This window comes from Cynoglossus semilaevis, chromosome 16 (assembly GCF_000523025.1).
Source record: "Cynoglossus semilaevis isolate Cse_v1.0 chromosome 16, Cse_v1.0, whole genome shotgun sequence".
Lineage (NCBI taxonomy): Eukaryota > Metazoa > Chordata > Actinopteri > Pleuronectiformes > Cynoglossidae > Cynoglossus > Cynoglossus semilaevis.
The window spans coordinates 8,537,804-8,563,849 of NC_024322.1; the positions used below are offsets into that span (position 1 = coordinate 8,537,804).

The 26,046-nt window shown below is 39.1% G+C and overlaps 2 protein-coding genes and 1 long non-coding RNA gene across 7 annotated transcripts; 2 read left to right on the plus strand and 1 right to left on the minus strand.

Moving 5' to 3' along the window:
- The first annotated feature begins 1,897 nt into the window (after nt 1-1,897).
- On the plus strand, nt 1,898-25,920 carry LOC103391968 (interleukin-1 receptor-like 2). Of its 3 annotated transcripts, XM_025063861.1 has the most exons (13): nt 1,899-2,133; nt 2,286-2,363; nt 4,720-4,972; nt 5,220-5,412; nt 5,501-5,669; nt 5,795-5,857; nt 6,025-6,160; nt 6,239-6,393; nt 6,890-6,995; nt 7,120-7,157; nt 7,798-7,965; nt 8,642-8,952; nt 9,082-10,971. In XM_025063861.1, the coding sequence occupies exons 2-13, from the start codon at nt 2,288-2,290 to the stop codon at nt 9,367-9,369; spliced, it is 1,956 nt and encodes a 651-aa protein (XP_024919629.1). In that variant the 5' UTR covers nt 1,899-2,133; nt 2,286-2,287; the 3' UTR covers nt 9,370-10,971. The 3 variants fall into 3 exon arrangements, with proteins under 3 accessions (XP_024919630.1, XP_024919629.1, XP_008326694.1); XM_025063862.1 differs by lacking the exons at nt 5,795-5,857; nt 6,025-6,160; nt 6,239-6,393; ... (3 more) ...; nt 8,642-8,952; nt 9,082-10,971 and adding exons at nt 21,694-21,756; nt 22,094-22,238; nt 22,317-22,471; ... (2 more) ...; nt 24,624-24,925; nt 25,055-25,920 and having other exon boundaries at nt 1,898-2,133; XM_008328472.3 differs by lacking the exon at nt 7,120-7,157 and having other exon boundaries at nt 6,890-7,033.
- Nucleotides 12,140-16,799, minus strand: LOC112488299 (uncharacterized). The gene is made up of 3 exons (XR_003052210.1): nt 16,305-16,799; nt 15,912-16,197; nt 12,140-12,536 (listed from the first exon to the last, which is right to left on the minus strand). It is a non-coding gene; the product is annotated as an uncharacterized LOC112488299 (long non-coding RNA).
- On the plus strand, nt 14,072-21,464 carry LOC112488296 (uncharacterized). 3 transcript variants are annotated; one of them, XM_025063875.1, is made up of 4 exons: nt 14,072-14,215; nt 19,239-19,316; nt 20,712-20,964; nt 21,213-21,464. In XM_025063875.1, the coding sequence occupies exons 2-4, from the start codon at nt 19,241-19,243 to the stop codon at nt 21,439-21,441; spliced, it is 558 nt and encodes a 185-aa protein (XP_024919643.1). In that variant the 5' UTR covers nt 14,072-14,215; nt 19,239-19,240; the 3' UTR covers nt 21,442-21,464. The 3 variants fall into 3 exon arrangements, with proteins under 3 accessions (XP_024919643.1, XP_024919641.1, XP_024919640.1); XM_025063873.1 differs by lacking the exon at nt 14,072-14,215 and adding an exon at nt 19,064-19,088; XM_025063872.1 differs by lacking the exon at nt 14,072-14,215 and adding an exon at nt 19,078-19,162.
- Nucleotides 25,921-26,046: the final 126 nt, after the last annotated feature.

Below are 26,046 nucleotides of genomic sequence, written 5' to 3' on the forward strand. Positions count from 1 at the left end.
TGTAGTTTTTTTTGTTGTTTTGTTTTTTAAAGATTGTGTAGTTTATGGCTGCAGTACCTTATCGTTAAATATTGTTTATTTTAGATAGACCATCTGATTTGTTTAAAAAAAAAACATTTCTGGGGGCTATAAGAGAAATAAGTATTATAATTTACTTAATCAGTGTCAGTGAGAATCATTTATAAACCAGACCCTGCTGGTCAGCAATAAAACTGAAACTGGGTGAGATTTTATGAAGTCTATCTCACACTATTTATGGCTTTCTGCAATCATTTTGAACGTTACGTTAGAAACATTTTACAGCCTCTCTCTCCACATCAACCTTTGGTGCTGTTGAAAAACAATGACATGAGAAGAATGTAATGTCTAGCGTTTTATTATCCATTATCCACCCATTTTATTGCCTTGGGTAAATATGATAACAGCCATAATGAACTGCAGTAACAGCAAGGCGGACCTGTAATTTTGAGAATCAAAACCTGGCTTAGAAAAAACACCCACGTAAAAACTGCTGCACAGACAAAAGCAACACTTCTTTCCTCTTTAAACTGTTTCCTAACAGGAAATCATGTTTTCAGTAACTGTTTTCTTCAGTGTTGTTCCTTTCAGGAGGTTTTTTCGAAAGTGTTTCTAAATTTCTTTTTTAAATATAGTTTCACATCTTGATGAATGTAAGTTTACATAGTAAATCAATCATTATTTTTCATTACAAAAGAAACAAAAATATGTAACTATTTTTCTGTAATTATAAGCAGTTTTTTTCATTATTATTCTTTTTCAATCTTTTTATTCTTTAGAAAAACAATCATCATTGTGCTGATTATCACTAATAACTACCAGTTTATTAATAGAACTCATGGTCATTAGGTAAATATTATGACTGGTGAACTCTACCCTGCTCTTGCCCATCGACTGCTGGACGTCTGAGCGGTCAAAATGACCATTATGGTTGCTCTCGTAATTAAGTAACATGAGGTAGTTCAAGCAATTAAAAAAAAAAGTGTGGCCAGAAAGATCCACTAGGTGGCGTGTTTGATACCAGAAGCGTCGCAACCTCCCAGCAAAAGTACATTGTGTCTCCCGTTATGTCTTTTACGACACTGAAATTACAGCCTGGGTTGTAAAAGTCATATTGAAATTGGTCTTTAACGGCGTCATGGAGCCAGGTGATCACAACAAGTAAAATATTAACAACTGGAGAAAAGCCACTTGACTGTATAAAACATTTGAATCTGGATGATCCCTGCATTTACATATTTCCTGTTCAAATACATGGGAGAATGATGAGGTGTGGCAGCAATACAGTTCCCCTTGAAGGAACGGTTGTAAGTGGGAGACTACAGATGTAATTACTCCATAACATATTAATAAATGTTTCTACAATTGATTATTATTTACTTAAGTTACAAATATTGCTCACTACTGTGTAGCCACTCAGGTGCACTGAGCATGACACCGCTCCCTGGGATCACATTCTGCGGTGTGCTGAGTCATACTGATAATAAATCACTTTGACTTTAACTAAGAGTTTACTGTTTGTGGTGCAAAAAAAAAAAAAAAAGTAACATAACGCGTAACGTGTAAATACACAAAAACATATGTGCACATGTTAGCCTAGAATAGATTAAAAAAAACAGAAATTGCATTATTTTCAACACTGATGTTGGTTCTGAGCACTCTAAGTACATTTGAGTCATGTCAGAACTTGAGAAGAACACAGAAAACTATTCTCCCGAGGCCTTCATCTCTTGAACTGCGGAAAGAATGTAGACCAGTTGAGTGCCAGGAGCAATGGGAGCGTGTGCTGCCGCAGCAATAAAAAAAAAAAATGCTGGGTCATTGCCAAAATCATGACGTTGCGCTCTGTCAGAGGTTTCCAAACAACATCTCCTAAATAACCAGAACATTTGTCATCTGCGTCTGTGAGTAGGGAAGGCTAGAGGGAGGAGGAGAGACTGAGAGATTCATGAGAGAGAGCTGGTGACAAGCAGAGAAACGAGCAGAGCACAGTGTCTTAGTGATGAAGTTTGGCTTGGATGTAGTGTGGAAACAGTGTTTTTCGCTAAGGACTTAATGAGTTTTGAAAATCCTGCCGTTACCTTGAGCCAACCAGATCTGGATTCGTGAGTCATAGTGAGTGGCCCCGCTGTTTGTTTTCATGCTGTACTCGTTGTACTGTTGTTGCATCATGTACTTCGTACTTGTTCAAGTACATACAGACCTATGTGTCGACCTGGATTACTTGTGTTCATTTATTCTATCTCTATCTATCTGTGTTGTTTCAGCCATGGCTCTAAAATCTAACCTGGGAAATCTTCTCCTCTACTTTGGATTGTATGGGATCTGTACAGGATTTCTACAAGGTGAGCTGAGTCACATCTGAACACAAACACAACACCTTAACTGACCTTTGCCTACTGTGGCTAATGGAACCATAACTCTTTATTTATATTTGTTACTGTAGTCAAACAAAACTGCCTAAAGATGATTTTAAAGCTTTACTATAGGTAAAACCCTATTAACATGATTAATTGGTGTTAAAATATTATGACTATCGTTTCCCTAATTGGAAAATGTCCAGCTCAGCTTCTGAGCTGGACACATCTCTCACTTTCCTGTCGGTAAATGGAAGTGTTTGTCAAGCAACCGCAGTGTTGCTGAGTTACAGACCAGACTTTTTTTAGGTAAGCATAAAGTTACTTTTAGAAAAAAAAAAAAAAAACTCCAAGGTAGGAAAACATGTTCATGGTTAGCAAGAAATATGGCCCACAAAGACAAATCTCTTAAAATATCTTAAATTTGGTCAACTTCTGCTCAACTGCTCAGCCACCAGCTACTAGAGGCTAAATTAGGGCTAGCCAATAACAGACAGCACCACAACAATTTAAAAAAACAACAAGCCAAAGTTAAGTAAAAACAGAAATATGCTAAATTAAGCTTATATTTTATATAATAATATAATTGTATTTAATAAAAAGAGGTAAAATAAGAAGTGAGGCAGAAGGGAAACAAAGTCAAGTCATTTTTGTGTATGTTAGTGTTATGTTTCAGTTCAATAAGGCACCACTGCATATGTACAAATACAGTGTGGACATAGATCCATATGCTTTGTATAAATTGCATTATAAACCATGTGCATACACATAGATTTGAGCAAAAATTAACTTACCAGGATGCAATTTGCAGGATAGATGTGTCCTTGAACATTTTCTAAAATGACAACAATGTTTTATTTCCATCTTGTGGCCAATGTTGTAATTGCAGCAATACGCGTCAGGCGATGGGCTCGAAATTATTTACTTTATTGACGTAAAAAGCTCACGCATATTCAACTTTGTAATGCAGAAATTTGGTTGAGGAAATGTATTAGCGGTAAATAAATAGAACAGAATCCATCTAACATTATTTTACTTGTTGGGATGATTCAGTTAGAATATCTGCTTTGAAGTCATGCATATTCAATCATCATTCACAGCAGATAAAGAGATATATTTTCCTACTCTTAAGACAAAGTGAGTTCAAATACAAAATGTAATTTGAGTATTAAAATGTCTGTACTGTATTTTCAATGGGTTGAAATCCTATAGGATAGCAATCCTATAAAATTCAGGTTAAGTTTAGATTAAGTTGAAGTTGAGTTTCATAGCTGAAAATTGAAAACAAAAAAAACCCATTTATTTAACAGGTAAATGGTATGTAAAAATCTTTTAAAATATATATATTTTGAATATATTTTATATTTTATGTGTTAAGTGTACCATATATAAAGGTCAGGAGTAAATAGATGACTTTACTCATGTAAAAGTCATACATAACGGCTAAAATGCTAAAATGGTTTTATCGTTTTATACGCCATCTATTGGGAAAATATGGGTATTGCAGGAAAAGGCAGAACTATAATGATAATATAAATAAGTGTCAAACATAACGGCTGGAGCTGAGAAGAAAGCGGAAGTAACAGAGAAAAAAAAAAAGAATCACAAGAAGAATTGAAGGCTCTCGACATTATCCGAGAAGAACCAGATCCAATAACGAATAGCCCAATTCAAGCTGTAAAGAAACCTGAATCGGCTGGAGGGGGTTGGCAATCTGTGATGAACTTCAACGAACTCAATTGACGCACCATATCGAACGGAGCCAGCCTAATAAATCCCCAAGGTGTATTTAAGATGTTGAAAGTCAAGAAAGTCCTGCATCAAACTAGCAAATTGATTTTTCCCCCTTAGCCTAGAATGTAAATCTCAGGGAAAAACCGTGTTCAGCCACAAAGGCAAATCGTACAAAAGAATCCTAGATGAAAACACGGTGAAAATGAAAAAGAAAGGAATCCAGAAATTGGTTCCCCAAAACCTTCAAACAGGCCTCTCCTCCTTTGGACGCCGGGACTAAGGCCGCCCTAAACATCACCAGAGAAGCACTTGTGGAGAATCGTTCATAGGTTGCCAAGGAACCCTGGAGATAGTCAGAAGCTGGACGAGTCACCTCTCCCATCGGTTTAATCAGACCCCTAGAAACCCTAAAGAACCGCCAGGTAGCCCGTGGTCACCCACTCAAAGGCTACAGGTCCTAACCCCTTAGAAGGAGAGCCGATCAGGAATGGAACACCAGTACCGTTGTGCTATGCCTGGGATTTAACAGTGTGTTTTCTTACATGTCTATGTGTTTTTCTTAATAAGTGACTAATCAATTCTCTACTGTTGTTGATTTTATCACCTCCAGAGAACTGCACCAACTACATGCAGCAGTTTGAAAGGGTTTACTCTGTTCCTGGAGATGCAGCGATGCTCAACAGCACTTTGGTGTCTCCGGACGTCTTCAACTACACCAGTGTCCCATACAACATCACCTGGTACAACTTACAGACTGGACAAGAAATAAACAGCCAGAGGGGCCGGGTCCTCGTGATGGGGGAGACCCTGTGGTTGCTTAATTTAACATTAGCAGATGACGGAGAATACCTGGTCATACTAAGGTACATGGCTCAAAATTATTGCAATGCAGCTTTTATGTTGTCCTTGTTTAGGGGTGTTACAGTACAGGTAAAGGTTCAGTTGTAAAAATATATATAAAAAAGGACTTTTTGTATAACAAAAAAATGTTGAACTGAACTGTGGATTCTGTGTTCGTTGCATCCTCTATCTATCTATGTAACACCAACATCAGATGTATTTCCGACGTCCTGATCTTTAATGTTTCACCTGTTGCCTTTCAATTTTTAGAACACCTGTCAGGTGCTACCAGCAGTCCATCATACTGGTGGTTGACCTTCCATCCCCTGGATTGTGTGGAAAACCACGAAAGATCGATCAAATCCTAACAAAGGGAGTCAGCAACAAGCTGTCCTGCCCTCTGAAGGATTACATAAATAAACTCAACAGTTACAACATCAGCTCCACCCTCAGGTGGTACAGGGTGAGTTATGGCAAATTGCTCTATTTTTCATGTTGAACTTTATCTTTACAAAAAATCCACATCTTCCTGGTTCATCTTCATATTTCAGGGCTGTGACATCATCAACAATACAGAGAAGTACATCTACAAGGATAAGACCAAACTGCTGATCAAAGGGGTGGATTCTGAAAACCACCATTCCTACACCTGCACCCTCTCCTTCAACCTAGGAGGGGGCATGGGGTCGGTGTCAGAAACGATAGATGCTGTGGTCAGAGGTAAAAAAAAAAAAAAAGAGAGAGGAAATTACTGAAACATGTAACACAAAGGGATAGTTAAGAGAGGGTTGATGTACTGTAATGCCACCTAACCCACCCAACATTAACTATCTCGGCCTTTTCAGAGGAGTACTTCATGGTTCCACAAGTACGTGAACCAACTAATACTGCATTTAAGGTACACGTTGGTAAGTTTTCACCTTTTTAAACACCTTTGGACAATGCAAAATCCATGTCGCAAACATTACATTTAAATGCAGAATTTTATGATAATTTCATATGAAGTACACACTGATCACAAACAACACATTAAGATGTCACTGCAAGTACATTAAGTTCTTCTCTCTGTGTCTAGGCTCCAGTTTTAGTCAGCGGTGTAGAGTTTTTGTACCAGGTGTTGGACTTCCCTTTGTTGACATCATTTGGTTTGCTGATTACAAGTACATCGCCTCCAGAAATCCTTCGGACCGCATTTACACGACCCAACAACCGTCAGTTCTGTTCCTCTTCTAATCAGTTTTCCCTGTGTGAGATACAACGGTGTTATTTGATCCCTCCATTCTCCACAGGCTTCAGAACCAATATGGTCTCCAGAAAGGTGTGTGGTTGGAGGTACTGCTGACGTTTAAGGAGACCAGAGAGGAAGATTTTTTCATTAACTACACCTGCCAAGCGCAGAGTTCTCGTGGACATCCTCAAGCCTATTTTACACTGTTACCAGAAGGTAGGAAAAAAACATTACTGCAGTAGTCGTACAGAGGTCCCCAACCGTTTTTGTATGGACTGGTTTCATGTAAGACAATATTTCGCCAAACCATGTTATGCAGAGAGGCTTTTGACATGTAGCTTTATGTTGGACTATATCAATATATATATATTTTACAGACTTTTGTCTTGACAAGAATCTTGACCTGCGAAGAGGCAATTGTCATTCAAAGAGAACTCTTGAACTCAATCAATCAAATCAAATATTCAATCATTCTTTAAATTGCAAGGTTGGGAGTGGGGTGGGATGCTGGAACCAATCCCAGTAGTCAACAGGCAAGGGCAGGCTACATCCTGGACAGTTAGCCAATCCATCACAGCACAAAAGTGTGTAATTTCATTGACCCACTGCATGGTACTTGTCCAAGGCCTGGTGGTTGGGGACCTGTGGCTGAGTGGTTGTTTGACCTTACAAAAAAACCCCATTTATTCTGACTGTATGCGTGTCTCCACAGATCCTGATGTCCTGCTGCCCATAGGCGCCGTGTTCAGTTGTCTGACGTTTCTCTTTATCATCAGCATCAGCATTTACTATCTTTACAAAGTGGATATAGTGCTGTGGTTCAGGAGTGTGTTTCCAGTCTTCTACACAAATACAGGTTACAGTCACACACTTTCCAGATAATTTGTTCTTTATCATCAGCATCAGCATTTACTATCTTTACAAAGTGGATATAGTGCTGTGGTTCAGGAGTGTGTTTCCAGTCTTCTACACAAATACAGGTTACAGTCACACACTTTCCAGCATCAGACAATTTGTTAAACCACCAAAAAGAATTTTTCGCAAAGACACAGTGTGTACAATTTGTCATGTAGATATAGGTTGATAATGTGAATAACTCTTAGGGATGGACTTTCTCAAATGGACTTTCACTGATGTTTTGACCAGGGACGTCTAGGAGCTTGCTTGCTAATAGCAAAACAAAGAAGAAAAGAAAAATAGTGGCAAAGATGCGATATAGTGTTTAGAGATGTCTTCAAACCAAGTCCTCTCATAAATCAGAATTTCTGAAAGGAAGTGGCAGTCCTTATGCGTGCAATTGAGGTTCATCTCTACCTGCTGACTGTCACAAAACAGACAAAATGTCATCATAGGTCAAAACTCATCCTGCCTTGATGAAAAATACCCACATCAGTCAGTTGTATTGACATATTAGCAGGTGTGAAATACAGTAAAGGTGAAACCACCGTCTAAAGCTGGGCCTCAATTGAAATGCACAGAAACAAAGGAAATAAACCAACCACAGAGCCACCTGCACTCGTCCTTACCTAACTTCAGTCAACTGTGTCTGATGTCAACTATGAATACGGCGAGAAAGATCAGCTTCTGGTGACTTAACCTGCAGTATTGTCTTGTGTTTAGATTCAGATGGGAAACTGTACGATGCCTACGTGGCCTACCCACAACCTTCTGCCACTGGATACAATGAGGAAGTGGAGGCATTTGCTCTTCAGACTCTGCCTGAGGTGTTAGAAAGGAGCTGTGGGTATAAACTCTTCATAGCAGGCCGCGACTGTCTGCCTGGGGAGGGTAAGTCACTCACATGGGTTTTATTAGTTTAACGTTTAGTGACAGTGTACACAGGCTCCTTGACTTGCATCAGAGTTCCGTTCCTCTGGTGCATTGTATCTCAATTTTTGCCATAAGTCGGAACTCGCATACCGTCCATAAGTACCTATGTCACTCACCTATGCTAACACAGTGGTAACATCATAATCTAGGACATAAAAACACCAGACGAGTCTGACTTACACCTGGGAGTCATAATGATGGTCAAAAAGTTTCCAAAAAAACAACACAAATGAAACATAGCCAATGTAGCACAAGCCAATGTATGACGTACAAACGACTAATGTAAATGAACCCGTCTTCCACATATAGTGCCGCGTGATGACAATTGTCCACGCCACTCACCAATTAAATGTCATGCGAACTAGTTAGCGAGTTTTAGCGCTCAGATCAGATTGTAATTTCTGTTGTTCAATAACAATATCATTTATCTCATATCGCCCCCTTCTGGTGAATTTGCATCACCTACTGTTATTTAATCTATATTGTAAAGATGTAATGTAAAAAAAAATTTAAAAAAATCACAAATCTGAACGTACTTGGATGGATCAGAAATATTGTTGCTGTCACATTTCTCAATCTGGTCCCATTCTTTTAAATGTAAATCAAGTGTCTCTCTTCCATTGTCTTCCTGCAGCCATGGTGGACTCGGTGGAAGAGAATATTCAGGCCAGCCGCTGCCTCCTCCTGCTCTACTCTGCCTCCACTTTCCCCAGCAAAACACACACAAGCAGCACAAGCAGCACCGGCAGCAGCAACAACAACAACCACCCTAAGAATTATATCATTGAAGAAAGCGATGAAAGCAAAAGTGTTGACGTCAGAAGCAGCAGAAGCAGCAGCAGCGTGGTTTTTAACAGTGATGCTGATGAAGTCCACTCAGACAGCAGGCAGCAGATGGAGTGTCTGGCAGCAATGCACAGATCATTGCTGGAAGGATCGCTAAAGGTCGGAGCCACTCTTAATTACACACCATCATTGTTCAATTAATCGTCTGTTCATCCTTATCAGATGGTTTTTCCATACACAGAGTGGGAAAATAAAAAAAGATTTTAATGCCAGTGTGTTCCATGACAGGTTGTCCTGGTGGAGCTGGAGGAGATCACCCCAGCTCAGCTGGCTCTCTTTCCAGAGTCAGTGCGTCACCTGAGGAAAAAACAGGGCGCAGTGTGTTGGTGGAAGGAGAGGAGGGCGAAGAAAAGGTGGAGCAGGTGTGGCTCAAAGACTGGGAATGTGGAGCAGGACTCAAAGGCATCTCCGTCCGTCTCCCCTTCCTCCATGTTCTGGAAGGAGATCCGGTATCACATGCCGGTGAGGGGGAAGAGAGTCGCGTACCCAGAGAAGACAGCTTTGTTGAACCTATGATGAGCATTTACTGTGAATATCTAAGTTAAGGAGCTGTTTCCAGTGCATATGTGTGGTCAGGAAGTCTCTCCTGCACAGGAAAGTCTGTCATGTTGCAAGTTAGCTGTGCAGAGATGTGACTACGGCTGATGACCACTCAAAGATTGTGTCCTGCGGTTGGTGTGAATTCCGTGGTGGCAGAATGAAGGCAACGGCCGCACGTGGAGGACACTTAGTCAAGGAGAGAAGCGTGGATATTGTGTTTCAACCACGAGTGATAATCAGTCATTAACTTATCTTCCAGATCCAGAAGTGAAGCTAATGTCTGTAAAAGTTCTCAGTCATCCATGACCATTTTTTTTTGAGAAGATCACAGATTTCCTCCGTCCCTTTAAGAGACACTGCTGTCTCTTAAATGACCACAAGATGGCAACACCAATGCTATTCTGTATAGTTTGTCATGAAAACGTTTTTTTTTTCTTTAAAAAGCCCAGATGCTGCACAACAGGGAAGAAAATGTCATTTTAAAGAAAAATAATCTTAAAAAAAATATGTTTATTAATATGTTTCCTTCAGGGACATTTCAATTGCTGTTACTTTTTCTGACTCTTCTCACTAATCTTTTAAGATTGCTGCTTAACATTCTATTTACAATTATTTTTCTTTTTTTTCTTCCTAACATTTACAACTGTGCATGCGACTAGTTCTATCAAATTTGAGCTAATCGTACCTTATTTTGCTTTTTCTAGTTATTTCACTTCATTAATCTAACTTTACTCCAAACAGGCATTTCAAAATTAATTAAATTTAATTCAGGGGCAATTACAGCACCACATCAATTTTTTTTCCATGTAACAAGCAAACATATGTTTAAATCAGGCATGGGCAACCTAAGGTCCAGGGGTTCACAATAGATGGCGTAGAAAATGATAGAAGGATTTTAGCATTTTAGCATTTATGCATGACTTTTACATGTCATTTACCTTATCTGAGTCAAAATGTTGAATGAATACCATGACATGCTGAAGCCAAAGACATTTCACTGTTTCACTACTGGAGCCTAGCTGTACCTCTTCTCTATGGGTCATTAAAAATGTTTATCATGAGGACTCTGAACGGTCACGTTGTTTATGTATTTTCACTGAAAAACTGTAACAAAAAAACTGGGTGTTTACACTGCTGAAGAAGAACATGCTGCCCTCGTTGCTCTGCACAAAAGTAAAACGTTATCATTAGATGGAATTATGTGGGTAAAAAAAGAATAAAACTAATTTTCAGTACCACAAGATCTGTTTTCTATAAATAACATTTCATAATGACACAAGACCACATTTAGCTTATCATGTAAATACAGAGTACATGTGTATTTTAGACTCTACTTGTGTTTTATTTCTTAGTAAATGTTACTTCTAAACTGTTCTGTTCTAATCTGCTCATTTCATCACATCATGTAAAATACATTTAGTTTATCAGTGTAACAGAGGGAAGGGAACAATCCAGTGTTTTTCAAAACTGTGGGGTCGCCTGAAATGTCTAGTAATTTATTATTATTTTGAACTAAATTTCTTTTTAATTATGTTCAAAAACACACAACGAGTTCAATTAAAATGCAGCATACAAAAATGTCATGCATGTGTGATCTTAACAATGTGTCATTTGTTTTTCTTCTTTCGTCTTTAATAGTATGTTAAAAAGAGGATTTTTTTATTTTTTTTTTTATTTTTGCCCCGCTATTAATAATCCCACTTTCGCTATTACTTCTGAAAAAAACATGGTTTGGTGGCCTACTTATTTAAACCACAGTTGGGGTTGCTACCTATATACAAGATGGGTGGTAGTTTCAGCTTGAATTTCATGCAAAGGTTAGCAGAACATACATAAATTGAGGTGCAGTCGGAAAACCCAGGACCAGTCAGAGGCTCAGTGCAGTCAAGGAAGTCAACTGTTGAGCTTCAGCAGCTTTTCATTCAGGGTAAGTTGCTAACAATCAAAGAAATATAACATCTTTTCAACTTTTGTATCTATTTTAATTTTTTTTTTTTTTTTACAACGCTGTTTAATTTAAAGCTATTATACAGTAGGTCTTTAAGTTTAAAGTTTTTGCATTGTTTTCATATAATCAGATAGCCTTTATTGTCATTGTCATTTGTATAACAACATAAATACGTTGGGTAGACTCAGTTTCCAAAAAAACTTCTAATAAATTCAAATAGAATAATATAAAAGTAGAAAAACTGCAAACAAATAATTTAAAAGAACATAATAGATTAAAATAGCATAATATAGAAATATAAAAACTGCAATAAATATGGACTCTCTATCTATCTATCTAGGGATAATGGTAAATGGTTAAACTTCCAATTAATCTTAAGATATGTGTTTCTTAGAAATGTTTGGAACAGTGACATGCGGTGAGGATCATGGTTGGTGAGGCACTGCCTCCTCTGGAGACAGATTTACAGTTGTAAAAACCAAAAAGAGCATCTTATTTAATTGTTCAACCAACAGCATTCAACTGGTAACGCTTCATATCCATCAGCGTTCCTCTTTCAATGACACTGACACCAACACAAACATATAGACAGGAACATATCTGTCCTATAAAGAACATTACTTTTATAGAAATGGACAGAGCACCCTTCTTGTGTCTAAGAAATTCAAATTTACTGTAAACAAATTTAAAAAGTACAGAGATGAGTGCAGCACAGATTTAATTTTGACCTTCAGACGCCCACTGCTGACTTTTGTCTGCACTTTCGTGGAAGGTCAGGAAGGAAAACTGACGCGCACAGACATTAAAGAAATTCTGCGTCAGTGGTTGGTTCAGTGAGGACCACACTGAAGGCCTAGGAAGCATTCCAGTGATAGAGTCAAGTGTTGCTTCACTCATCGTGTCTCCTGACGAGGCACTTCGTGAAGGTGTGCATTGTCCTCACATTGAGTGCCGCCGCACAGACGAGCTGCTCTCCCGTGCCATCGCACCGGAGCGCACTAACACCCAACCATCTTCCATCCATCTTCTTCAGACGCCTTTCATTTTCGTAACCTCGCCTTTTCAGCTCCACCTGACAGAAACGTGGTTAAATAATGCCCATGATCCAAACGGCCCAAACCGAGATAGTTGGAGTCAGAGTAGAAGACGCAGAGAACAGGGAGATATGGAAATCAATGATTCGCTGTGGCAACCCCTGAAAAAAAAAGGGACAAAGCCGAAAGAAACAGAAGAAGATCACATCTGCCTCACACACAGAAAGTCCTGTGTTCAAGCTCCACGGAAACCACAGCCTGCACCAGCCTGGTGAGCACTGAATTTCCCCACTGTGGGAAAAAAAAATCAGTAGGAAAACAAAATCTTAGTGGTTTGTCTTTCAACGGTAAGCTGTAGAAACGGAGGAGAGACTACTTCCTGGCCACGCTAGATATGAGATTGTTTTTGACTAATGAGGCGGTTTCAGAGGTAAATATTTTCTAATTTTCACACTCAAACCCACACACTCTCAACTCACTACTCGTCATAGGTTTACAAAACAGCCAAACATTTCAGTTACTTTGGTTTTTAAAATTACTACAGGGTGATGAAGTCCCAGCACCTAAAAACTGAACCACAGAAAGTCCCCCAGAGTAGGGGAGGAATAGTTGGTTCAAGTTATGCGTTTTTGACACGTGATAAAGACTACACTGCGGTTCAAGTTTTAGCTTCAGCTTCCTGTTGGAGATGTGAACCTCTGTTGTTGTGGTTGTGTTGTAGAGAAGAACGGGGCTGACGATGAAAATTCAGTGGTTAAAGAAAATGCTCTCTTTTGACAAGAAACAGACATTATTCAGCTTTCCAATACACTTATCTTAACGCAATCTTAAGAATTATATAAATACTATGAGAGAAAAAGGAGTTTCAGTGCAATTCATTCAAGAAAAGCATCACAATTGAACCACAACAGTCTTGAATCTCACAATTACAAAAGATGTGTACATAGCTGTTGTTAAAAAATGACTGGTTAGTTGTGCAGTTAGGAAGTGCAATGTCTGTCCTATTTTTTTTTTTTTTTCAGAAAATTTAATTTGCACTTGTTTTAATAAATAGATAAATACAGATTTCAAAAGCATACCCGATCTGAGTAAATACATTATTACTCTATGGTTAAAAAAGACGAAGTTGAAGCTGCAGGACCTTGGAGTTGACTTGGGACTTGACTTAAGACTTGTTAGTCTTGATTTTGGACTCAGTTTAAGACTTTTTTTCAGGCTACTTTAGTTGTATATTTTCGAAGCCTCTGTTGTTGTTGTTGTTGTTGCCTTGTGCGGTACTTATTGTGTCTTTTAGAAGTCTAGGTGGACCGATTCCTAGAAGTTAGATGTAAACCGTTGGTTTCATTGCAGCGTCATGGTGATAAGCTATATTGAGACTCTCTCAAGGGTTTTGTTTTGTTTTTAAATACTAGGTTGAGAGACCCTCAGCTATTCCATCAAATACAGTTGACAGTTTGTGATGTCAATTGTAAAAAAAACAAACATTTTTAACAATAAAATAACTGAGAAAAAAAAAAAAACATAAAATAAAACAAAATAACTGAAGCGATGGTTGACGGTTCTTATCTTATCGCACAATTTTTTCTTTCCTGTTGAGCCACAGAAAGGAAACCAAATGGTTTACGCAAGTGTTTTTCATCTTGATGTCAGTTAGAAGCTCTTCTAAACAGGGGTGGGGAATGGTGGGTGAGGTAGAAGGGTGGATGGGGAAGGAGGGTCACGTCTCGAAGCATTTAGGTCAGGTTTTCTCTGTCACATCTCCTACTTCTGCAGTGGAAACAAGTCACAGATTTCCCATCTTCCTTTGCCTCTGCGGTTGTCGTCTCTGGTTTTCCCCGAAGTGAGTGAATTTTTTTCTGCTTATCTTGACATGGGGTTTACGTTCTGTCTCATTTTTTTCGGATTAGAACTTTCACGTTTATTTAGCTTTCACCTGAGTATGTGTCGAATATTTATATTGCGAAGCAAACGGTGCGTCAATAAGACAACCTCCGTTGGAATAAACACTGAACCAATTCAAATACACGGCGAGCTTTTATCCGAGTATGAAGCATAAGTAGAACTACTGATGTAATATCCTTCAACTGTTGCAGCAGAAAAAAAACAATCTTTTCATACTCAAAGGGTCTGAAGGTAGAAATGGTTGGATTAAAAAGTAGGCCGAAAAAAAACTAAGATTTAAAAGAAAAATCGGAAAAAGTCCATGAGTATCTGTAAGACTGGTGTTATATACCAAACAAACAAACGAAAAACTATCCTAAAGATAAAACTTTGTCAAACAAGAATGTGTTTATCCCCAAAATGGCTAAATTTAGGGTAAAACACAGCAAAGCCAAGAAAATTCATAGTTTGATTAACCTAAAAAACAGATAGCCCAAAACAAACTGCTACTAAAATTATAGATTATTAAACACTCACTTTTCATCTTAAGGGTCATTTGTTTTGTCATATTTGCGGATATTCCCACTCTTAAGGTCCAGTAGATCAAGTAGATTTCTACTCTCTCTCCTCTCTTTATTTCCATGGACTGTTCCCAAGGACTGCTAAAAAAAACATTGTTCCGATGCTGATGACCATCCGAGAAGAAAAACTAGAGCACTGATGCGCTTCCTCATTGACTTTGTATGTGTTTATTTCTTTTATTCAGCACTAAAATGCGGTCACACTCTTTTATGACTCGTGCAGGAAACATAAGTCAAACAAATAAAGATCATTTTGTGCAGACCTTTAGCTCTTCCACAATTCTGTCTCACTGTTTCTGACTCTGACTATCATGTAGGTTGTTAATGTCAGAAGTATCCGGACGGATACGTAATTCAAATATCTATACGTGCACATTGGCAGGTTGAGAAACCTGATGCTATACAACAGTGGTCGACAACGTCATTAGTTTGTGTTGGATGAGCTACAATCAACCCAGTCACTTATTTGTTGAGACTTGACTTGACAAGAGTGTTGTCCTAATTTGATCTGAACTGAACCATGGAAGCAGAGCTACTCAGAAAAACTGCAAAGGAGAGACGCAACAGTTATTACATCATTTACATATATAGACATAGCAGGAGAAAGGAAAGGCATGATATTGAGTGTTTATATAAAAACAGAGCCTTACTGATAAAAATGACAAAACTTAAGCTGACATTGGCCTGGCCCATATGAAAGAAATAATGCAGTATTTACACCTAATGAAATAAACAAATAAATCCTGTAAATCAAATCACAACACGACCTTTGAGCCATTTGGACCGTCTCCCATAGAAGAAAACACCCGGAGCCACAAAACCCTTTTAACTCAATACTATGTATAAAAAAAAACTATAGTGTGTTGCATTTATGAGATCAACAAACTGCTGCAGAGGAAAAATGTATGCTTACTTTCACATAAAATATTTGGGTCCTCGTCATATTTAGGAAATACAAATCCAAACTTAAATTGTCCACCCTCAGCAAACCAAAATGCAAACCATCATTTCATCTGGAGCGTGCAATCAGCTGTACATATGCAAAACAATAGCCAATTAAAATATTTATCTTACCTGGATGATGTGATTTTTGCTCCAGGGCTGTCAGGCGTCACCTCCATCTTCACTGTAAGCTGTCGTCTGTGAGGCGTGAGCGATGTTTGTTAATATAGTTCAGGTGGGAGAATATCTGCTCACATACTGTATTCGAAGATTGTCACGACCCCAGATGCAGTCCTTTTTCATGTTCACGAAAGTCTCGGGGATGGAATTCCATGGTTCGACCACTAGTTTGTCCGGTTTGGGAAGGTTTTCGACATCACTCCATTTGCAATTCTGAGCAAGCACGAACCAGTCACACCTGCGGGGAAAGCAAAACATCAACAAACAAATCAGTTCACGTAGCATTAACCATTCTGTTTCCTTCAGAAACTTTTCTTTTCTTAGATTTATCCATCATTTACCTACCAGGGATCAAAAATAAATCATTCATTTATTATCAATTATTCACGCTGGTACTATAGATTTCCGACTAGACCACGCTGCCAGATTTGTGCCAGGTGTCGCACATCGGCGGATGTCACGCATATTTTCAGCGACAAAAACATATTTTCTAAAATAAATTATTTACAAGATTACTATTATCTTCAAATAAAGTATTATCTTAAAAAAAACCCAACTAAAATAAAAAATAAATTAATTAAATACTTATTATTTATAATCCAAAGTCACGGGGAGCCACAAAGGAAACAAATCATCAGCTAAACCAGGCGTGGGCAAACTTTTCACGGGCCGCAATTGGTCCGAAAATTGAACAGGTCGGCCGGGTTAGGAGCAGATAGATGGAGCGTTCGTGTGAACTAAGATAAATGACATGTAAAAGTCATACAAAAATGCTAAAATGCTTTTATCATTTTCTACGCCATCTATTGGGGAAACGTGGGTATTGCAGGGAAAAGACGGAAGTATAATAATAATAATATAAATACATTATGTAATTTGGAAAGGTTTGGCGGACCGGATTAAAAAGCTGAACGGGCCGCATCCAATCCCCAGAGCTTAGTTTACTCCTTCCTGCTAGCTGATGCTTTGTTTCCTTTAGGCTTTGAAGGGTTTGATTATTATTATTATTAAATGGTTAGATTAGCAAGGTAATTAGGCAAATATTTTAGGATCTAAAATTTAAGGGATTCAAAACTATAGAAGAAATCATTTAGAAATTTAAAAAATAATACTTCATACAGCAAGAAAGATCGCAGGAGGGTGATTAGAAAAAAGGTGTTGGAATTCCTGATCAACCTCATAAGTCCAACAGTCAATAGTTTATCATGAGGCTGACTAAATTCACAACCAGTAATGAGTCAGAGTACTTCTGAAACCATATCATTGTCCCACATTTCCCAGCAACCACAGCACTCGCACTGTCTCCACCAGACTTCCACCCACACATTAGCAATGGTTTGCTCAGCCTTTCACTTTCTCGACGGCTAAAAAAAATCCTCCCGGGCAACTTACCGTAGCACTCTGTTAACCATTCCTTCATAAGGCTTTCCATCATCCACCATTTCTTGTTAATTTTAACCACTATGTCCTCCTTTGATATCTTCAATATTAATTTTGCAGGCGATTGCTTTGGCTTTCAGTCGGATCTGTACGGTGGATACACCTCGGCCGCCTGCTCTCTATGTGTTCAGGCCACCCGCTTTTATGTCCTCTGAAAGCCTTTGTCGTCTACATTCCCTTGGTGGTCCTCCTCCCACCCTTGGCCACCACTTACTGAAGCCAAGTTGTAAGTTGGGGCTTCAAGATATAAGTTTGATCCATTCCGCACTCGTATGTCTATCTGCTCCTATCTTGATCAACTTTTCCCCATTAAAAATAACTAAAAACCAATTGTTTCGTTCCAGCCCCAAAAATATACTATTAATTAATTAAATTAATCCCCCCATCTCAACATCAACAACATAGATATAAACAAATATATTGAAAATGTTTAACCATTAAGAAAACATTTTATATTATTGTTATAAAAATGTGTAAAAAAAAACCCAGCGAGGGACAGTGAGCGAGAAAGTGTGTCGAGGCCACTAAGGTCGTAGAAGGATTACCGTAATTTCCGGACTATAAGCTGCTTCTTATTATTACTTTTTTCATGCTTTGAACACTGCGGCTTAAACAATGATCGGTGTTCATATCACTAGCAATCAATGTCTTTTCTGGTAGGCTACTGGGTGTTATACTAGTAGCTTAAGTCTGTCTTTAAACTGGCTGTATGTGTGGGGCGCGTGCACGAGAGAGAACGGTAGCGGAGCAGTTTGAGCCCTGTCATGTTGAAGCGGGGGTTGGTTATACAGGAGCTGTTAAAACACTGTTCATGTTCTGTTGTGCTCGGTGTGGCTGATAATAAAGACCCCAACTTCCTGTTTCTGTTTACCTCTGCTGTGATCAAGCACAGAGTGAAGGGAGTTAGCCCCGGAGCTTATGTTAGCATCGGACATGGAGCAGGTCATTAGGTCTCCCCTGTGTATTCCAACTACGGTCGGGGCGCCGGCCGTTTGAGAATCGAAACCTGGCTTAGAAAAAACACCCACGTAAAGACAGCTGCACTGTTTCCTAACAGGAAATCAGCAGTAAGTTCTCAGTGTCTGTTCTCTTCAGTGTTGTTCCTTTCAGGAGGTTTTCAAAAGTGTTTATAAAAACATGTTGCAGATTCTCGCAAGCTGCAGGCTAAACCTAATGACAATATTTTGTCATTGTGGGGCAGAGGTGGCCTAGTGGTTAAGGAAGGGGACTCCGGCAGGGTCGCAGGTTCAAATCCCTCAGCCACTCAGGTCACATTTTGTGGTGTGCTTAGTCATATTGATAATAATCTCTTTCACTTTAACTAAGAGTTTGCGTTTACTTTTACTTGAGTCATGTCAAAAATTGAGAAGAACACAGAAAACTACTCTCCCCAAGGCCTTCATCTCTAATCCATGAACTTCAGAAGGAATGTAGACCAGTTGATGAGCATGACGTTGCGCTCTGTCAGAGGTTTCCAAACAACATCTCCTAAATTACCAGAACATTTGTCATCTGTGTGACAAGGCTAGAGGGAGGAGGAGAGACTGAGAGATTCATGAGAGAGAGCTGGTGACAAGCAGAGAAACGAGCAGAGCACAGTGTCTTAGTGATGAAGTTTGCCTTAGATATAGTGTGGATAAAAATCCTGCCGTGACCTTAAGCCAACCAGATCTGGATTTATGAGTCATAGTGAATGGCCGTACTCGTTTTTCATGCTGTACTTGTTGTACTGCTGTTGCATCATGTACTTCGTACTTGTTCAAGTACATACAGACCTATGTGTCGACCTGGATTACTTGTGTTCATTTATTCTATCTCTATCTATCTGTGTTGTTTCAGCCATGGCTCTAAAATCTAACCTGGGAAATCTTCTCCTCTACTTTGGATTGTATGGGATCTGTACAGGATTTCTACAAGGTGAGCTGAGTCACATCTGAACACAAACACAACACCTCAACTGACCTTTGCCTACTGTGGCTAATGGAACTATAACTTATTCATATGCTTTGTATAAATTGCGTTTTAAACCATGTGCCCTTACAAAGATTTATGCAAAAATATATTTACATATATAATACATTTTCTAAGAATGACAACAATGTCTTATTTCCATCTTGTGGCCAATGTTGTTATTGCAGCAACACTGCACTGTCTGGCGATTGGCTCGTAATTATTTATTTTATTGACGCAAAAAGCTCACGCATATTCAACTTTGTAATGCAGAACTTTGGTTCAGTAAAAAAATCTGAATATCTGCTTTGTAGTCAATCATCATTCACAGCAGATCTATTACTTAAGTCAAAGTGACTTCAAATACAAAATTTAGTTTGAGTTTTCAAATTTCTGTACTGTATTTTCAATGGGTTGAAACATTGAAGATGGCTCAGCCAAAAGCTAAAACCAAAAAAAAAGCTCATTATTTTTAAAGCCCAAATGAATTTCACAGAGACAGCTATATAAAGCTGTTCGGTGCAACAATGTGGAAGATTCTAATGGAAAAATCCAAATCCAAAATATAATCTCAGCACGATTCAAACCTTGAGCCACTGAATGCCACAGGACAGAAAATAATCCTATGAAATTCTGGTTAAGTTTAGTTGAAGTTGAGTTTCATAGCTGAAAGTTGTCTCGTTAAAACAAAAAAAGAAAAAGTATTTAACAGGTAAATAGTATGTAAAAAATCCTTTTAATATATATATATATATTAAATATATTTTTGTGTGCCATATATAAAGGTCAGGAGCAAATAGATGAAGTGTTAGTGTGAACTAAGATAAACAACATGTAAAAGTCATGCATGAAGGCAAAAAGCTAAAATGCTTTTATTGTTTTATACGCCATCTATTGGGGAAATGTGGGTATTGCAGGAAAAGGCAGAAGAATAATGATAATATAAATAAAGTATATAATTTGGAAAGGTTTGGCGGGCCTGATTAAAACCTAAACAGGCCTTAGTTTGGTCATGCCTAATCTAAAGGATCATTTGGAGCACAGAATCAGATAAACATTCAACAAATCTATTTTTGTGTGTGTGTGTGCGTGTTGTCAATGGGGTTGAGCTCCGTTTCTATCTTAATCACAAGCAGGTATATCATATAAGGCATAAGTAATTGAAAAAAAAAAAAAATGAAGTTTCTATATTGATCTTGAAGTAAAGGGAACTCCTTGGAGTTTGAATGTGGAAGTCATGAACATGATATTATATTATTATTATTATCATCAATCCCCAAGGTGCATTTCTTACATGTCTATGTGTTTTTCTTAATAAGTGACTAATCAATTCTCTACTGTTGTTGATTTTATCACCTCCAGAGAACTGCACCAACTACATGCAGCAGTTTGAAAGGGTTTACTCTGTTCCTGGAGATGCAGCGATGCTCAACAGCACTTTGGTGTCTCCGGACGTCTTCAACTACACCAGTGTCCCATACAACATCACCTGGTACAACTTACAGACTGGACAAGAAATAAACAGCCAGAGGGGCCGGGTCCTCGTGATGGGGGAGACCCTGTGGTTGCTTAATTTAACATTAGCAGATGACGGAGAATACCTGGTCATACTAAGGTACATGGCTCAAAATTATTGCAATGCAGCTTTTATGTTGTCCTTGTTTAGTGGTGTTACGGTACAGGTAAGCCACAGTTCAGTAGTAAAAAATATATGAAAGGACTTTTTGTATCACGAAAAAATGTTGAACTGAACTGTGGATTCTGTGTTCGTTGCATCCTCTATCTATCTATGTAACACCAACATCAGATGTATTTCCGACGTCCTGATCTTTAATGTTTCACCTGTTGCCTTTCAATTTTTAGAACACCTGTCAGGTGCTACCAGCAGTCCATCATACTGGTGGTTGACCTTCCATCCCCTGGATTGTGTGGAAAACCACGAAAGATCGATCAAATCCTAACAAAGGGAGTCAGCAACAAGCTGTCCTGCCCTCTGAAGGATTACATAAATAAACTCAACAGTTACAACATCAGCTCCACCCTCAGGTGGTACAGGGTGAGTTATGGCAAATTGCTCTATTTTTCATGTTGAACTTTATCTTTACAAAAATCCACATCTTCCTGGTTCATCTTCATATTTCAGGGCATCCTACAGACTAGTCCTGTCTACAGTGTCTGAATCCGGCCGACTCTGCCCTCAACACTGAATCAGACCGGATTAAAAAAAAAAAAGAGAGAGAGAGGAAATTACTGAAACATGTAAAACAAAGGGATAGTTAAGAGAGGGTTGATGTACTGTAATGCCACCTAACCCACCCAACATTAACTATCTCGGCCATTTCAGAGGGGTACTTCATGGTTCCACAAGTACGTGAACCAACTAATACTGCTATTAAGGTACACGTTGGTAAGTTATCACCTTTTAAAATTGTATAATTCTGTGATAATTTCATATGAAGTACAGACACTGATTACAAACAATACATTAAGATGTCGAAGCAAACACTTTGCTTTTAGATATTTTGACAATATAAACATATCTAAGAAATGTTCATAATGTTAGTGTAGTGACACACAAGATATCCGAGTTGTTTTCTTTGTGCAAAAGACAAATTTGGAAAACTAGATTACAGCCACGAAAAAGCTAGAAGTTTCAGTGGAAGAGAAGAAGTGAATTGTGAATTAAATATGGCTAAAAGTCACACAAAGGTATGATTTTGATTTTCTCTTTTCTCTGTGTCTAGGCTCCAGTTTTACTCAGCGGTGTAGAGTTTTTGTACCAGGTTATGGACTTCCCTGTATTAACAACACATGTATCAGTTGGTATGCTGATAACAAGTACATCGCCTCCAAAAATCCCTCTGACCGCATTTACAAGACCCAACAACCGTCAGTTCTGTTCCTCTTCTAATCAGTTTTCCCTGTGTGAGATACAACGGTGTTATTTGATCCCTCCATTCTCCACAGGCTTCAGAACCAATATGGTCTCCAGAAAGGTGTGTGGTTGGAGGTACTGCTGACGTTTAAGGAGACCAGAGAGGAAGATTTTTTCATTAACTACACCTGCCAAGCGCAGAGTTCTCGTGGACATCCTCAAGCCTATTTTACACTGTTACCAGAAGGTAGGAAAAAAACATTACTGCAGTAGTCGTACAGAGGTCCCCAACCGTTTTTGTATGGACTGGTTTCATGTAAGACAATATTTCGCCAAACCATGTTATGCAGAGAGGCTTTTGACATGTAGCTTTATGTTGGACTTTAAAAGGAACTTTTATGCTGTAAGTTGCTCTCCACAGACTTTTGTCTTGACAAGAATCTTGACCTGCGAAGAGGCAATTGTGATTCGAAGAGAACTCTCACACTTAATCAATAAAATTAAATATTCAATCACTCATTAAATTGCAAGGTTGGGGGTGGGGTGGGATGCTGGAACCAATCCCAGTAGTCAACAGGCAAGGGCAGGCTACATCCTGGACAGTTAGCCAATCCATCACAGCACAAAAGTGTGTAATTTCATTGACCCACTGCATGGTACTTGTCCAAGGCCTGGTGGTTGGGGACCTGTGGCTGAGTGGTTGTTTGACCTTACAAAAAACCCCCATTTATTCTGACTGTATGCGGGTCTCCCCAGATCCTGATGTCCTGCTGCCCATAGGCGCCGTGTTCAGTTGTCTGACGTTTCTCTTTATCATCAGCATCAGCATTTACTATCTTTACAAAGTGGATATAGTGCTGTGGTTCAGGAGTGTGTTTCCAGTCTTCTACACAAATACAGGTTACAGTCACACACTTTCCAGCATCAGACAATTTGTTAAACCACCAAAAAGAATTTTTCGCAAAGACACAGTGTGTACAATTTGTCATGTAGATATAGGTTGATAATGTGAATAACTCTTAGGGATGGACTTTCTCAAATGGACTTTCACTGATGTTTTGACCAGGGACGTCTAGGAGCTTGCTTGCTAATAGCAAAACAAAGAAGAAAAGAAAAATAGTGGCAAAGATGCGATATAGTGTTTAGAGATGTCTTCAAACCAAGTCCTCTCATAAATCAGAATTTCTGAAAGGAAGTGGCAGTCCTTATGCGTGCAATTGAGGTTCATCTCTACCTGCTGACTGTCACAAAACAGACAAAATGTCATCATAGGTCAAAACTCATCCTGCCTTGATGAAAAATACCCACATCAGTCAGTTGTATTGACATATTAGCAGGTGTGAAATACAGTAAAGGTGAAACCACCGTCTAAAGCTGGGCCTCAATTGAAATGCACAGAAACAAAGGAAATAAACCAACCACAGAGCCACCTGCACTCGTCCTTACCTAACTTCAGTCAACTGTGTCTGATGTCAACTATGAATACGGCGAGAAAGATCAGCTTCTGGTGACTTAACCTGCAGTATTGTCTTGTGTTTAGATTCAGATGGGAAACTGTACGATGCCTACGTGGCCTACCCACAACCTTCTGCCACTGGATACAATGAGGAAGTGGAGGCATTTGCTCTCCAGACTCTGCCTGAGGTGTTAGAAAGGAGCTGTGGGTATAAACTCTTCATAGCAGGCCGCGACTGTCTGCCTGGGGAGGGTAAGTCACTCACATGGGTTTTATTAGTTTAACGTTTAGTGACAGTGTACACAGGCTCCTTGACTTGCATCAGAGTTCCGTTCCTCTGGTGCATTGTATCTCAATTTTTGCCATAAGTCGGAACTCGCATACCGTCCATAAGTACCTATGTCACTCACCTATGCTAACACAGTGGTAACATCATAATCTAGGACATAAAAACACCAGACGAGTCTGACTTACACCTGGGAGTCATAATGATGGTCAAAAAGTTTCCAAAAAAACAACACAAATGAAACATAGCCAATGTAGCACAAGCCAATGTATGACGTACAAACGACTAATGTAAATGAACCCGTCTTCCACATATAGTGCCGCGTGATGACAATTGTCCACGCCACTCACCAATTAAATGTCATGCGAACTAGTTAGCGAGTTTTAGAGCTGTACATCAGAATGATGGAACAAGACATGGGAGATGGTGATGTAACCTCGAAATGCTGTAGATTGAGGACATTGTAACTTCTTTTGTTCAATAACAATAATTTATCTCATATCGCCCCCTTTTGGTGAATTTGCATCACCATCACATCATGTAATGTAAAAAAAAAAAAAATCACACAAATCTGAACGTCAATCTGTCACATTTCTCAATCTGGTCCCATTCTTTTAAATGTAAATCAAGTGTCTCTCTTCCATTGTCTTCCTGCAGCCATGGTGGACTCGGTGGAAGAGAATATTCAGGCCAGCCGCTGCCTCCTCCTGCTCTACTCTGCCTCCACTTTCCCCAGCAAAACACACACAAGCAGCACAAGCAGCACCGGCAGCAGCAACAACAACAACCACCCTAAGAATTATATCATTGAAGAAAGCGATGAAAGCAAAAGTGTTGACGTCAGAAGCAGCAGCAGCGTGGGTTTTAACAGTGATGCTGATGAAGTCCACTCAGACAGCAGGCAGCAGATGGAGTGTCTGGCAGCAATGCACAGATCGTTGCTGGAAGGATCGCTAAAGGTCGGAGCCACTCTTAATTACACACCATCATTGTTCAATTAATCGTCTGTTCATCCTTATCAGATGGTTTTTCCATACACAGAGTGGGAAAATAAAAAAAGATTTTAATGCCAGTGTGTTCCATGACAGGTTGTCCTGGTGGAGCTGGAGGAGATCACCCCAGCTCAGCTGGCTCTCTTTCCAGAGTCAGTGCGTCACCTGAGGAAAAAACAGGGCGCAGTGTGTTGGTGGAAGGAGAGGAGGGCGAAGAAAAGGTGGAGCAGGTGTGGGTCAAAGACTGGGAATGTGGAGCAGGACTCAAAGGCATCTCCGTCCGTCTCCCCTTCCTCCATGTTCTGGAAGGAGATCCGGTATCACATGCCGGTGAGGGGGAAGAGAGTCGCGTACCCAGAGAAGACAGCTTTGTTGAACCTATGATGAGCATTTACTGTGAATATCTAAGTTAAGGAGCTGTTTCCAGTGCATATGTGTGGTCAGGAAGTCTGTCATGTTGCCAAGTTACCTGTATGTCTTAGTAAATGTTACTTCTAAACTAAATCTGTTCATACCATCACATGATGTAAAATACATTTAGTTTGTCAGTGTAACAGAGGAACGATCTAAGTAATTCAACTAATGCTAAAGCCAGTGTTTTTCAAAACTGGGGTCGCAACCCCATGTGTGTTTGCCTGAAATGCGTAGTCATTTATTATTATTTTGAACTAAATATCTTTAATAACTTTCACTTCCATTAATATAAATACAGCATATGAAAAAAAATATTCTTAATTACAGTCTTTAATGTCATGTAACACAGGGATACAAATGTATATGTAATCTGCTTTTAACCCATCACCAAAGTGAACAGTGGGCAGAGTGTGGGGACGGTGTCATGCTCAGAGCACCGCAGTGGTAACTTGGCAGTTGGTGGACTCAAACCTGAAGCCCTCCAGACCCAAGTCCACTTCCTCAACCACTAAGCCACCACTGCCCATAATAAAACAAATTTAATAACAGTATGTTTAAGAGAGGATTTTTGATGATTGCACTGCAAAGATAATTCCACTTTCGCTATTACATCTGAAGAAAGGGTTGGTGGCCTACTTATTTAAACCACAGTTAGGGTTGCTACCTATATAGAA

What these genes read in the sequence shown, in the direction of transcription:
- LOC103391968 (XM_025063862.1), top strand. Translation starts at nt 2,288, where the DNA reads ATGGCTCTAAAATCTAACCTGGGAAATCTTCTCCTCTACTTTGGATTG. An exon ending in GAATACCTGGTCATACTAAG is followed by an intron (nt 4,973 to 5,219) that starts GTACATGGCTCA and finishes TTCAATTTTTAG; the next exon opens with AACACCTGTCAGGTGCTACC. An exon ending in GATAGATGCTGTGGTCAGAG is followed by an intron (nt 5,670 to 21,693) that starts GTAAAAAAAAAA and finishes CGGCCATTTCAG; the next exon opens with AGGGGTACTTCATGGTTCCA.
- LOC112488296 (XM_025063872.1), top strand. Translation starts at nt 19,093, where the DNA reads ATGGCCGTACTCGTTTTTCATGCTGTACTTGTTGTACTGCTGTTGCAT. An exon ending in TGTACTTCGTACTTGTTCAA is followed by an intron (nt 19,163 to 19,238) that starts GTACATACAGAC and finishes GTGTTGTTTCAG; the next exon opens with CCATGGCTCTAAAATCTAAC. An exon ending in CTGTACAGGATTTCTACAAG is followed by an intron (nt 19,317 to 20,711) that starts GTGAGCTGAGTC and finishes TATCACCTCCAG; the next exon opens with AGAACTGCACCAACTACATG.